Below are 15,378 nucleotides of genomic sequence, written 5' to 3' on the forward strand. Positions count from 1 at the left end.
GGGCCGATGATGAGCATGTCCGATTTGTTGTAGTTGAGTTGGAGGAAGTTCGAGTGCATCCATGACTTGATTTCGGCGAGGCAGTTGGTCAGGGTAGAGTGGGTTGCAGAGGTGAGGGATTTGGTGGAGATGTACAGTTGAACGTCGTCAGCGTAGCAGTGGAAGTGGAGGCGGTGGCGGCGGATGATATTGCCGAGGGGGAGCATGTAGAGGATGAAGAGAAATGGACCAAGCACATTCAAAATTAATCTCGATATTTCGACTTTTTTCCGGACATTTCAAGTTTTTTCTCAACATTCCAACTTTATTCGCAAATTTTTTTTTTTTTTCTCAACATTTCGACTTTTTTCTCGAAATTGTATTTCAACATTAATCTCGGCATTTCAACATTTCAACTTTATTCACAAAATGTTGACTTTTTTCTCGACATTTCGATTTTTTTCTCCAAGCTGCATAATGAAAAAAAAATCCTCCTCCTCTAAAATATTATTTTTATTTTTCTCCTGCCTGGCCCTAATTCTCTTCCGTAAAAACGACACATAAGATGAAGGGAACAACATTATCACTTATTTTGATTTCAAAGAAAAGAAGTTATGCACTATTGTCAATCTTGATATTGTATTAGGAAAATTTCCCATCCATAAATGTAAATTCCCAAACTCTTCTCCATTATTTAAATTGTTTTTGATTGAAGTTGATTATTATCTCAAGTCTCTTAAATTAATTGCAAATAAGAAATATATATCAACGATGGATATCCATTCTGAGATTTTCAATCAATAAGCTGTCACAAATTTAAATGTATTTATTTATTTATTTATTTTCCCTTTTTATTTGTTTCATTTTATTTATTTATTTATTTATTGTTGTTGATGATGCATGAGTGTGCTCTGTGCTGCTGATGTTGCACAGGCTGTGAACTGAAATGTCTGCATGTTGTACATTGTTTGTATATTGCAAACTTTCAATAAAACTTAAAAAAAAAAAAAAAACTTTCTAGCAGTGACTGGCCGCTGTACAAAGTTCTCCAAGCGGGTCACATCGTGTTTATGTTCATTTAACAAAGTGATTAATCTTGATGAGAGATGAAAAGAAAATCCACTTATATACGAATATTTGACACAATCTGAGTAAATAAAAGCCTGGTACGTGGATGAACTCCACGTACGTGGTCCATTACAGCGTTATGGAATAAATTTGATCAATATTCATTTTCTGGTCTCTTTCAGATGCAAACACAGGTGCAGGACCCTGGCTCTCTAAAACCTAAACAGAATTGAATCTAAAGAATCAGAATCAGAATCAGAAAGAAGCTTTTTGCCAAGTAGTTTAACACACACAAGGAATTTGTTGTGGTGATTGGTGCAATACAAAAGAACAAATAATATTAAAAGAAAAAATGTACAACATGTTGGTTTTAAAGTGCCGAAGTAATTAGTCTGTACAAAGGCGACCTAGGATGTGCATTAATGTGACGCATAAGGTCAGATGGGGTCTTTACGTTAATGTAACGTAGAGTGAGGTGGGGGGACGGTCGGTGGTAGACGGGGGAGAGGGGGGTCCGGGGCCTTGTTGACGAGGACAGCTGCAGTCGGGAAGAAGAAGAAGAGCTTGGTTCTGAGGAAGGTCACATTAGATACTGACTTTAGCACATAAAGTCATTTTGGTATTAACATTGGATCATTTTATTTTGTGTACATAGTCCACTTCTGTGGGTGCTCCCCTCTTCAGAGGTCTGGTCAAGTACCAGAGGTCGGGATTCGGAGTATTTTCACTTATCCTGCTGTGCACTTTTTCTTTGTGACTTTTTATTTATTTTTCATATATATAGAGGAGAAGCGTCCCCACAGTCCAGGAAAAAAAAAAAAAAAACAACAAAACACCACCTGCTCAGATGCTGCTTCCCCCTTCCTTCCCACACCCTCCCGCTCCCACCATCCCACTCCACCCCCACCTCATACCCCCCCCAAATAATGGATCCAAATGCAGAGAGCCAAAAAAAAAAAAAGAAAAAAACATAGGTACTTATACATATCTTACAAAAAAAAACAACAGCAGCAACAAAACACACATGACATTCCCATTCACTAAATAAGCCATTCTAAACATAAAACCAAACAGACAAAGATCATGTAAACCATGGTCGAGTTGGACCACAAACATTCATAACCTATCAGAAATTTTCTCTAATAGATTTGACCAGCAATTGATATTTGGTGATTTGGCATGATGTAGGCGAGCTGTAGAAAGCTCAAGCTGTGCAATATCCCGGTAAGCAAAAAGCCATTCCCTTACCGACAGTGCATGTGGTGGTTTCCAGCAACAGGCTATCATTCTTTTAGCGGCTGTACCAGCCAACAATAGACGCTTGTTGTTTATGGTTAGAGATGAGGTGTCATTAAGTAAAAGCAAAGCTTTTGAGTGAGGAATGGACTTTCCAGTTATGTTAGACATGATACACGAGACATTATTCCAAAAACTATTTACCTCCGGACACTGCCAAACTATATGATAGAAAGTAGCAATGGTATTGTGTGGACAAAAATCACAGTGGATTATCTCTGAGTTTCATTTGTTGTAGTCTCCGAGGAGTTAAGTAAGACCTATGAATAAATTTGTAGTGTATCATTTGATGATCAGGATTTCTGGAAGACAAAGATACATTTGACCATATAGTGTGCCAATCTAGATCTGAGGGAGTACTAATATCCGTCTTCCAGAGTCTATTAAGAAGTAGAGGTTTGTATGACGCCTTGGTTATGAATTTATATAAATCAGAGACAATACCGTTGCTGCTGTGCACTTTTTCGACAAAGATTTGAGATGGTGCTCCTGGGGTTTCCTGGTGTCCCTCTCTCAGCTTGGAGTTCAAAGCTCTGAGTGACACAACTACCACTGGCACTACTGTAACTTTCACCCCCCATATATTTTCCACCTATTCCTTCGACCCTTGGTATGTCTTCAATGTCTTGTCTTCATTCTCCTTGATGATGTCGACACTTGGGATCGCTACATCTATGACTGCTGCTTTCTTTTTTTGTCCACCACCATATTGTCCAGTTGTCCTATCACTAGTTAATTAGTTTTGATCTCTAAGTCCCACAGGATCCTTGCTCTTTCATGCTCCACCACTCTTAGAGGCATCTCCCACCTTGAGTTCAGGAATTCCAACCCATAATCAGTGCAGATGTTCATTCCTGCTACCTGGTTGTGGTGTTCCATATATGCCTCACCTGTCAGCCTCTTTCATCCTGCTATCATGTGCCGGATTGTCCCTGGGGCATCTTTGCACAGTCTGCAGCTGGGGTCCTGTCTGCTGTAGTCAACCTCTTTGGCTCTTGCGCTGCTATGATTAATGCCTCTGTGCTGTCCTCCAGACCGGCCCTGTCCAGCCGCTGCTAGGACTTTTCAAGAATACAAACGGTTGGTTTGTATTATTATTATATTGTATTGTTTTGATATTCTGGTTTGTTATAAGTTGGTTGTAAGAGGGAAGAGAAAGAGAATTGATGGAGTAATTTAGACAAAGTGATGGAAGGCGTTACCAGTCGCCACTCTCTCATTTTAGTGGTTATGCTGGCAAAAGGAACAGAGGAGATGGAGAAATGGTGGGTAAGAATGGCATTAAGGTTGTGGTGAATCCATGTTTCAAGAAGAGGGAGGGGCACAGTGTGACATACAAGAGTGGTGTTAGGAGCAGGCAGGTGGACTATATCCTTTACTGAAGATACAATCTGAAAGAGACTGGAAGCCAGCTGGAAGCCAAGTGGAAGCCAGGTTAAGGAAAGTGATCTGGGTTTGTGAGCAGCAGGGTGGTATTATAAGAAATAGTACTACAGATGTATTGTATGAACTTCAGAAGGAGATGCACTTGAGTCTGTGTAGAGTCAGAGACAGCATGTGACCGAGAGCCAAAGAAGGAATTGTGATATGACATGAGGACGTCTGGAGTAGCAGAAAAGTGTGTTAGTAAGACATGTATAAAGGCAGCATGATAGCACTGAGGTGTGTAGTAGGAGCAACATAGGGCTTTCAGGTGGAAGTTGGAGTTCATCAAGAATCAGCCTTGAGCCCTGTCTTGTTTGCCATGGAGATGGATAGTCTGACAGATGAGGTCAGACAGGAGTCTCCATGGACTGTGATGTTGCTTTAGGGGTGACAAGGATGGAGAGGATTAAAAGGAAACACATACAGGGTTAGACCACTATAAGATGAAGCCAGAGAGGCTAGACTGAGAGGATTTGGGCACATAAAGAGGAGGGATGGTGAATACATTGGAAAGAAGGATGCTGGAGATGGAGCTGTCAGAGAGGAGAAATAAGGTAAGACCAAAAAAGAAGATTTGTGGGTATAGTAAAAAAAAACATGTATTTTGGTTAGTGACAGAGGATTGGAAGATGCAGAAAACAGTTGAAAAGCCAAAAGAAGTGCATGAGGTCGGAGGTTTATATGATGAGGTACAATGCTCGGGAGAAATCTCATTAGGTTTTCTTTCGTTTAACTTCAAATATGAAGTCAAACCCTAAAAACTGGTATTTCGGTAAAAATTCAGTAACCTGGATTGTTAATCCCTAATAACAATATTATGACTTAACTAAAAGTACAGTTAATTTAAATAAGTTTATATACATATGGAGCAACTCTATTTATTAGTTGGATGTGAACAATGGTCTATAAGCTATCAGGGGGACTCAGAAGCAGCAGTAGTTACAACGAGGGGGCAGCTACCCTCCAATCCCCACTATAGTTTCAAGGTAAACCATGTAATCCTGATGGAATCTTCATAATTCCATCAGTATTTTGTATCAGGCAATATTAGAGTTTTGCATTTTGATGGTCCACTCTTCCCCGTGACTAGGCAGGTTTCTTCATCGTCTCTGTTCCACTTCTGAAATTAGCTTGACAGTGCCTCCACCGTGCTTCCAATTCATTCTGCTAATAAAACACATATAGTGTGGTATAATTTATCACCACCAGCATCTTGTTTTCTTGCTAGATGGTCAGTTTTTCCTGCTGGAGGAAGGGTTGCTCTGCACTGGTCAGCCCAGCAGTAGGAAGCTGAGAGGAGACTGCAGAGCTGGAGGTTGCTATCCTAAAGAGGTTTGATATACCGACACCTAAACTCCTCAGAAAGTCTTAAAAAAAGATTAATAAAAGTGGTGAATGAGTATCTGCCCTACAGTGTTCACGTGTTTCCACAGCAACAATGTCAATAGGATTCATTAATCGATATCTTTTTAGAAAGGAAAAATAGCAAAATTGTATTAACCCAAAAATATTAGGACGTTTTGTAAATGAAAACGAAATGCAATAAATAATTCATCATTATCAAACTATAAAAGTTTTCAAAACACAGCAATTCAATGCTGAGTTCATTTATACATTATCCATGTTGGAATCACAGAAATATTCAAGCTAAGTGCGACGCGTTCAAACTTATTAACAAATGAAGAAAAGAAGTTAACATGCCAGGAGCAGCCCAGTGTAAGAGAAGTAAGTAGGCCATCACTAGACTGAAAGAAAGAAAGAAAGAAAGAAAGAAAGAAAGAAAGAAAGAAAGAAAGAAAGAAAGAAAGAAAGAAAGAAAGAAAGAAAGAAAGAAAGAAAGAAAGAAAGAAAGAAAGAAAGAAAGAAAGAAAGAAGCGTGGTTGAGCTAACACAGTAATGGTGCTGCACTGTTTTTCAACACAGTCTTGATACAAAAACAGGGTTGAAAGCAAACATGAGCTGAAACGTTATTCTCTTCACCACAGTCGAAATGGGATGCATGCAAAGCAACATCTGGATAAAACACGTCCAGTGCAGGGATTAAGTTGTGAAACTGAGAGTGAAAAAGTCTGGTTTCCACCTCAAGACAGCGATCCAAAAGAAGCCTAAATAAATGCATCAAACAAACTCAAGGTGACGTGCAGCAAACAGCCTCCACGATCCACAAAAAAGGACTCAACATTTTGCTGCTCTGCAGCAGAGAATTACTCCCTTTCCCAAAATCAAGGAAGACTTGTGTCACAGAACAGGAAGCAGATTTCACAGTGAGCTGGGAAATCTGCTATTGAAAGGTGGTGCAAGCATCTCAGGTGGCCTTGCTTAAAGGGGACCTATTATGAAAAACAGGTTTTTTCTTGCTTTAACATATAAAGTGGTGTCCCCTCAGCCTGCCAACTCAGAGAAGGAGGAAAGCAACCAAATTCTGCAGTATCTGTACAGCCGCCCGGATGAGCCGTCCAGTGTGATGTGGATCTACGAGCCAATAAGATTCTGCTCCCTTTCGTTACGTAACCAAAATGCAAACCACGCCCACAACTAAACACCGTGTCCTAACTGCATGAGAGCGTCCGACTATCGTAGCACTGCGTGACATCGGACACTCTCTGTCCATCTCCCTCCAGCAGCTGCCACTTTATCATTTCAACTACGGTAAGTGGATCAGCCGTTCCTCATCATGACCGTTTCCTACAGCGCTTTCAACCGGCTTTCAACATGAGCGACAGGAAGAAAATAGAAGCAGGTCGTCCGACAAATGTTCAGCTCAAAACGGCGCTGCGTCGCTGTGTCGCTGCGTCGCTGTGGCCAGTTAGGACAGTCCAATAGAAAATAAAGCAATGGAATTGATTTTGCAGTTAGGACACGGTTTAATAGTGTACGCAGCCGGCTGCTCTTCTGCCCAGAGCGAGGCTTTGTGCCCTCCCCTGCTACACGTCATTCAGGCAGCCAATCAGCACAGAGCCTCATTATCATAGCCCCGCCCACTCAGAATCCCACATAGATAATGAGGTTACAGACTGGGATGATAAAGACATTCCTCAGAGGCTGAATTTCTCATTTATTTAGAAAAAACAATCAAAAGCTTGTTTTTAAGACATTCAAGGCCTGTTTAAAATAGATATTACATGCCATAATAGGTCCCCTTTAATTAACATCAGTAATGTCCTTTCCTCCATGTTTCTATTGATAGAAATAGTTATGTGTATTTCACATGATTGTCTACTTTATAGTAGTTGCAGACGACGAGGGGGTTTTCTCATTATACTGGTTTGTAGCAGACACTGCTGGAGCTGGTCGTGTTGTTTGTTGTGTGAGTTCCAGGAAAACACCACGTTCTTTGCATATTTCTGTACATTTTACTGTGCTGCAGTTCCTACGGGGCTGCAGGTGTCCAGTCTCAGTTCTGTGAAACACAGCAGACAAGTTCATGACCCCACTCAACTGGTTCTGTTGTTGTTTTTGTTTTAATAACTATCAATTATAAGTTAGTGCTATATGCAGCAAACTATCTTTATTTAATTTACTAATATTATCCCTTGGGTTGTTGTTGCTTGCGTCATTGGTGATATTATCACCCCATGATAAGATACTGCTTGAGGGAGAAAACATGGATGAAAGATGGTGTACATGGGGGAGATACATTTTAACAACTGTTATTGTTATTATTTAATTATCATTATCGTTTTCCTTTTTTGGGGGGAGTTGAAAGTTGCCTATTGTTTATATACCAGTATAGAAGTGTCGTGAGAATGTAAGTGCTTTTGTATGGATGTCCTGTTATTTAAATTCTATTTTATTTTTATTTATTTTTTCCTTCTCTCTTCTTTCCATTTTCTTTCTTTCTTTATTTTTAATCTTTTTTATGCATGGAGGATGAGAATAGATATGTTTACAAAATGAAGAGCAACATGTATAAGCTGTCCGTCTGACCGAAAAAACAGCAGACAGTGTTGAGGTTTACATCTTGGAAGCAAAGTGTAGAAAAACCTAAATTAGACAGAGAATTAAACTTAAATTAAACTAAATAACACTCTGTTTGTCTGATCATGATTGTTCTGAATGATGGTAGAAACGCTACAATATCAGACTACAGGACCATCCGTCTGATTAATTTCATTAAATGTGAGCACTGGTAGGACGTCCCATTGAGCACAAATCATAAGGCAGCATGAAAAATAGCTAAGTCAGTGAACTCAGGTTCCTCCATTGATTATTCTATTAAGGGACTATCTTTATTTCCCTACCGCATGCTTTACATCAAGAGCAACATTTTAGATACCAAAAAACAAGAAGAAAATCCCTCACTCAACATGATGCAGCTATAACCGAAGGGGGAAGAGACTAAATAAATAATGTACATTTCCTCTACAAACTAAATAGACACAATGCCCTGTGATTGATCAGTGACTGAATGACGGAAAACGTTTCACTTCATGGTCGTGAAGATCAATGAACAGGACAAAAGCAATTAACTAAATGGCTTCAAACTGTCTTATACAGACCTATTGTTAGACGACATGACATGACATGATGTTATATTAACACATGGCCATTTTTTTCAATTACTTTTAGAAACATGGTATTGTTAGCCTTTCTTCTGTCAATCAAAAATCCAGTATAGTCACATATATGGGAATAACATTTAGTATCCAGTTTATATCATATATAAACTTAAATTGTATGGAAACATTCGTTTTTACATTTCTGTGGTTTGATTCTATAATTTCCTCCTGCCAGACTCTTTTTCTTTTACCTTTGATGTTTTATTGAAGGTTTGCAATATACAAACAATGTACAACTATCAGTCATTTCAGTTCACAACCTGTGCAACATCAGCAGCACAGAGCACAGTCATGCATCATCATCAACAAGAAAATTAGAAAAATAGATAAATAAAACGGGAAAAAAGAAATACATAAAAGAAACAAAACTTTGGTGTGACAGACACCATAATATCTTGCATAAATTGAGAATTATATTTGTGACAGCTTAATGATTGAAAATCTCAGAATGGATATCCATCATTGATATACATTTCTTATTTGTAATGAACTTAAGAGACTTGAGATAATAATCAACTTCAATCAAAAACAACTTAAATAATGGAGAAGAGTTTTGGAATTTACATTTATGGATGTGAAATTTTCCTAATAAAATATAAAGATTGACAATAGTACATAACTTATTTTCTTTCAATTCAAAATAAGTAATAATATTCTTCCCTTCAATTTCGATTTAATGTGTTGTTTTACATAGTATATAGCTCTCAAGTTCTTTCTAAAATGTGCTGCTATATGAGCAACCATAAAACAAGTGAGTTACACTTTCAGGTTCAGTTTTATCCTCCTGCCTAAACTCTGAGAATCTCAGTTTAAAGTTTAAACTATGACGCAGCGTAGTGTTGTATTTTCAGAGGCCACTAGGGGGCGCGCCGGCCCAGCGTGAGCAGCCTCGGCCTTCCCGCATGCAGGCCTGCAACTCCAGATCATTTCTGCTTCCTACAAGACACAAACTGTCCATCACATTCTTCCGTGTTGATGTAATTGATCTTTGACAAGAGATTCACAGATTACACTGGATGGATGTTCTCGTGACGTGAACGTGCGTGTTACGCAAGTGTTAGATGAAATGTCTTACTAAATGACTAAGGTTAGACAGAGGTCAGTGTCTGTTAAAAAGAATCAACATGCACACGAACATATGGAGCACATTTGGTCAAGGCGGTGTCTCCGTCTGAAGAACATAAAGTCTAAAACGTGCCGGGTTTAGAGATTTAAAAGCATTTTCGTTGTTGAAATGTTGCACAACAATTACATTTTTCAAAGGGTCCCTTGAAGTGTCCCGGTTTAAAACCTGTTTTTGATGGGGACATGAGTCTTTTCCATCAGTGAAAGCTATTTAAAGTAAATCTTCGTTCTACTCCAGCCTACAATAGCGTCCGCACCGTCGGCCAATGGGAGCGCTCCCGGGGCCGTCCCAGCCAATCAGCGCGCAGCGCGCTGCGCTCTCTGCCGGCCGCTGCGACCATGGACCGGAGCACCGACCCGCTCACACTTACTAACTTTTAGCGTCTGCTGTCACCTCCAGCAAAACGGTGAGTTTCATACTATCTTCTAATAGATTTTCACATGTTACGTCGACGTGAATAGTTGTTGGTGGGTAAAAGTCAGTCAGTCAAGGATTTAAATGTAGTCTCCTTGGTCGTCGGTATAGTTGCTTGATCGGAACTCTTGTTTCTTAAAATGAACTAAGTCTCCACTCGGCTATTTTATTTATTCATTATTTATTAGTCTCTTATATGCAATTATTTTTAATTTGTTATCACCTTAAAATGTGGGTAAGAACAACATTCGCGTCTTATGGACCGCAGTTGGACCTACATGCAACTCAATCCTAGAAAAAGGGGGGGGCGAATATAAAGTCGACGGGGTTTCGTTTCTTTTCCTAAATCCCGGTGAAGTTTCTGCAAGGTTTTATCCAGCTGATTGCTTTTGTAAAAGTCGGACATTAGTTTCACGCCAGTCGACCGTGCGACATGTGAACGAGGCTCTGCAGCCCACTCTCTGCTCAGCCAGCCTGCTGCTGAAGCATGATTTATGGTTCCGCGTTACACAGACGCAGAGGCTACGGCGCAGGGTACGCGGCGACCGCGTAGCCTATGCCGTAGCCTCTGCGTCGATGTAACGTGGAACCATAATTCAGGCTTTACAGCGAAAAATGCAAAACACCGAGTCCAACTGGTCTTCACTGGAAGTCAAACCCAAAACAATAAACCTTTTGAGCCTCTGGAAGGAAATGGGCTTTTGCATTATTTTGAGGCTTTGCATGAATGTGTGGTCAAAATGTAGAGCAACATGTATAAGGTGTCCATCTATTTTGCAAATAAAAAGTTTAAAAACTTTTTAAAAACCCAGCAGGCTTACATCTTGGAAGCAAAGTGTAGAAAAACCTAAATTAGACAGACAATTAAACTTAACTAAATAACACTCTGTTTGTCTGATCATGATTGTTCTGAATGATGGTAGAAACGCTATAATATTAGACTACAGAACCATCTGTCTGATTAATTTAATCAAATATGAGCACTGGTAGGACGTCCCATTAAGCACAAATCATAAGGCAGCATGAAAAATAGCTAAGTCAGTGAACTCAGGTTCCACCATTGATTATTCTATTAAGAATAATAAACAAAACAATTAACCTTTTGAGCCTCTGAAAGGAAATGGGTTTTTGCTTTATTTTGGTGCTTTTGCATGAATGTGTGGTCACTGGTCACTTGTTTGTCCTGCAGGAATCTGCAGCTGGGAGGAGAATGGGGGAGGTGGAGGGCTCGTACCGGGTCCTGCAGACCCCCGGGACGCGGCTGGGAGCCCAGTTCAACGCCGGGATCAGCACCCTGGAACCGGGCCAGAGCCTGGGCGGCCCCGCGGGACCAGGGACCCGGGCCCACGGCCGGGGCCTGCAGATCCGCGTGCAGGGACTGGACGACTCCCAGGAGTTCTTTGACATAGATGTAAGTTTCAAGTGTTGCACGGCAGTGCCCCCCCCTCCTTAACCACCCTGGGATAAACACGCTGGTTGCTGCACAGCAGGCTGCATGGCATCTTGCTGCCTTGAGTTACCCAGCCTGCGTGACTTGTGTTGGCGACAGCTGCCAGATGGCGTTGGTGTTGAAATCCCTTCTTACTTAAGGCTTCTTATTTGGGCAACTTAGTGGAACTCGTCCGGTCCGGGAACTTTTTAAGTTTCTTGGCTGTGATTTCTTCTCAGGGCATCAATAACATAATTAGTAGTGGCAGATTTCCTGTCCGCCCACACCTTCAACCTGCATTTGTCAACACGGTGGCAGATTGCTGTTTCTGTTATGATTTTCCTATTAGAATACATTTTTGTAAGAGGCAGAGTGACTTATGCTCAAATTTCAAATTCAAATTTTAGTATTTTAGAGCCCAAAGTTGTTTTTTCCCCTTTTTTTCATTCCATGGCAACTCTATCAGCAGAGGGTTTAAACATACTTCTATCAAATCAAACTTGAATTTATATAACACTTGTTGCAGCACATAGAGCTGCATTTTCGGCTGCATGCAGTTGCACTGCTTTCCCTTTCTCTCCTTGCCAAGTTGCAGCAGGAGTCAATCAGCAGACAAATAGGAAGCAATAAGGAAACTAGTATATCAGAGCACGTTTCCTGTCATTTCCTGTTGAGAGAAGAATATCTAAGTGGACAGATTAAATACCCAGTTCTTTTGGCTGATAGATAGATGGAGAAGAGCAGGAGTGGACCTGGCAGCTTTTAGTTGTTTAGAATAGGTAGTGTATTTATATTGCCCTATATCTGTGCTAAGTCCTCGTGTAGTCACAACAATAACCGTTCTGGCAGATGCAGTTTGGGAGCACTGCTGAGACAGACCGTTCATAATCTTATGCACCATATGTTGTTTCAGAGTCTTAAGCTAATAGACTGTGACGGATACAAGTTAGATATTTTGTGGATGTGGGTCTGTGTGTTATTGAGGCTGCAGGAAAAAGAGCCTTACGTTTGTATTCATTTTTCTTTTTAGTCGAGGAGCAAAAAAAACAATCTGTTGAGGTTCTTTAGTCAGTGACACCTGGATTTGTGCAGATGAGTACAGCGCCGCTCTGCACACGGTGTTGCTCGGAGGTGGCTGACATAAATGCATGGATGCAGAAGAATAATGGGCGTCTTGTTGTAAAGCAGACTGCAGTTAGGCAAGAACAAAGAGCCGTCTTAGCGGCTCTGTTGTTCATCAACAATTCTTCATAATTCTATTAATTCATTCTGAGGAGCAGTGGGTTAAAGAGAAAACAGCGTTTTATCTTCGTGCACGGCGTGGCTGCTCGGCTCTGCTCCCCGATGCATTCACTCACTGGCGTTGTGCTTCGTTTTCAACCACAAGAGCTTCTTGACCAAACAAGAAGAAACAAATCAAAGTGAAATGCATCAGGCAAAATAACCTCCTGTCCTTGTGGTTTCTTTTAACTTGATATAGCTAACTGTAGGTGTAGGTTTGTTTTTTTCCTCTCTTACTGAGGTTCTATGTAAATATAGAGGCAAGATTGCAATGTGTAATGTTAGCAGTGGTTGTGGCCTGTAAGTAGCTGCCTTCCCCTCGCTGTGGTTTTTCTGTTGCTCAGATACCCAAATATCTTTTATTCTACGTTGGGGGGGGGGGATGTGCAATCATCCTCCGCTACTAGCATTTACTGCCACTTTCATATTATTCACATTGAATAATCTGCATACTTAAAAACACAAACTGAGGGAGGCTTAGCCCCTGTATTTATTTCTCTTCTGGTTTTATAAAGCATTTAATTTTGAAATGCATTTAGCTATTTGACAGTGGTGACTGGGTCTCGTGGTTTCAAAAAGAAACAAACTGTTTTAAAGGGTTGCAACTGAAGTGCGACAAATCAGATCACAGAGCCTGTACTTTGATCTGTTGGCCTTCATGTGCAGCACAGTTACCTGACATGGCTCATCTAACAGACATTTGCCTGCATGGCTCTGGTCCACGGACTCCTCCCACCGGCAGCACAGGAGAAAGCTCAGCCTTGTGGTTTCTGGACGGGGAGGAAGGCCCATCAGGGCAGGGAAACACAGGCTTCTTTTATCCACCACAGCCGGCCCCTTCGCTGGCCTTAACTTCCAGCTCCAAACTTTGCTCAAAAGCTGAGGGTGGGATGTGAAACCTAGCTGTGTGAAAATGCGGCCCGGGCCCCGGGGTGGGAGGAAGTCGGGCAGGCTTTGCCCCGTAGTCTTAGCAAACAAGCGCATAAATAGCACGTTTGACAACAAAAGTGGGGGGGGGAGAGGGGACGGGGGTGAGAGAGGGGGACAGTTCCTAGTGTTTAAAGAACAGTTCAGAGGGAGCAGTCATAGCCAATGCAAAGTTTGAGGTGGGGGAGGGGGACACCCTCGGCAGTGAAGCATTGCTGAAAGTTTGGCCCAGGAATTTCAGCTGGTGTCCCGTTGCAGGAATCACTTAGATTCTTTTGTCAGAGCCAAATAATGGCGCTTGTGTGTGAGTAAATGTTAATATGTTGTTGCTGCTTCCGATTGAGCTGCTCATACGGTTTGTGTCGGCCACAAGCGGCATGAAAAGATGTCATTTGTAAAAGGCTTTTAAAAGACACAGCGGTCTGAGCTGAAGTGGTCCTAAAGAGACATCCTAGTTTATTGTGATTGATGCTGATCAAACTGAGAATTGTGTGCATACAAACGGTAAAAAGTCAGTGTTGTGGGATCCTCTTTGTCTGCGTCGTCACCCTTAGGGCTCTTTCATACAAGATTAAAAGGCCCAGTTTGTTGGTCGCATAGCGCACAGCTGCCGTATCACAATACGGTGATAATTTTTATTATTATTACTCGCCCTTCGATTCAGACATCGAAGGGCCTTTTTGTGTATTGATGCATGCCTTCACATGTTTAGTTTTTTTTCCTAGCGCAAAATAAGCTTGCAATGTTTTCATTGCTTGGTCCATTTTCAAATAGTCATCTTTTTTTTCTGCACATGGTTACGCCTCATTTCCCACGTGTGTTTTGTTTGGGGGATTCAAGGACTAGTCTGGATGCCGAGTTGCCCTCAGATCCTGGAGAGTGTAACCGTTCATCTGCGATCAATCACATACAGAACTGTCTCAGAAAATTAGAATATTGTGATAAAGTTCTTTATTTTCTGTAATGCAATTCAAAAAATTTTAAAAAAAAAACTAAAATGTCATACATTCTGGATCATTACAAATCAACTGAAATATTGCAAGCCTTTTATTTTAATATTGCTGATTATAGTTTACAGTTTAAGATTCCCAGAATATTCAAATTTTTTTAGATAGGATATTTGAGTTTTCTTAAGCTGTAAACCATGATCAGCAATATTAAAATAAAAAAAGGCTTGTAATATTTCAGTTGATTTGTAATGAATCCAGAATGTATGACATTTTTGTTTTTGTGATTGCATTACAGAAAATCATAATATTCTAATTTTATGAGACAGTCCTGTATAGTAACACGCACGGGGAAATAACTTTTTAAGACTAAGTTCTTTAATCCGACCTGACCAATGATCAACCAACTCTGAAAATCATGTAATCTGGAATGAGCTCTAGACGCGTGTATGCAGCTCCTGTGACTGCTCCCTTCGGCGGCTCAGCCGCACATACACTTGGAATTCCACCTCTGCACTTGCTCACAGGATGCAGATGTTCAACAAAGCCGCCTCAGTCCTACCGTGAGCGGGCAGCGTGTAAAGGGCCATAGGTGGAGATATATAGCAGTTTACAGGATAGTGTAGTCGTCCAGGGCAGCACTATGGTCTCGCCATCTTTGCATGTGGGCAAATTTGTTGGTACCCTCCCAGTAAGAAAGAAAATGCCACAGTGATCTCTGAAATAACTTGAAACTGAAAGTAGTACATTATCATTTGGTGAAAATTGGCTAATAGAAATCAGACTTCACTTTAAAACTGTGGTTAAAACAAACGCTGATGAAACGGGTCTCAGCAGATTATTTTGGTGCCCTCAGCTTAATGTTTTGCTGCACAACAATTTGAGGCAAACACAAAATCAGAGGAACTTTCACCCAGACGTCTGCAC

General features: G+C 40.8%; 1 protein-coding gene across 5 annotated transcripts in view; it reads left to right on the forward strand.

Moving 5' to 3' along the window:
- The first annotated feature begins 9,770 nt into the window (after window positions 1–9,770).
- farp2 (FERM, RhoGEF and pleckstrin domain protein 2) overlaps window positions 9,771–15,378 on the forward strand; it is a 44,207-nt gene continuing 38,599 nt past the window's right edge. For all 5 annotated transcript variants that reach the window (XM_061737547.1, XM_061737548.1, XM_061737549.1 and 2 more), the window contains exons 1-2: window positions 9,771–9,859; window positions 11,057–11,278. In XM_061737547.1, coding sequence (XP_061593531.1) covers window positions 11,078–11,278 — 201 coding nt within the window. In that variant the 5' untranslated portion in view covers window positions 9,771–9,859; window positions 11,057–11,077. The remainder of the gene's footprint in view (window positions 9,860–11,056; window positions 11,279–15,378) is intronic.

The sequence above is a fragment of the Cololabis saira genome, chromosome 13, assembly GCF_033807715.1.
Source record: "Cololabis saira isolate AMF1-May2022 chromosome 13, fColSai1.1, whole genome shotgun sequence".
In the NCBI taxonomy this organism is placed as follows: Eukaryota; Metazoa; Chordata; class Actinopteri; order Beloniformes; family Belonidae; genus Cololabis; species Cololabis saira.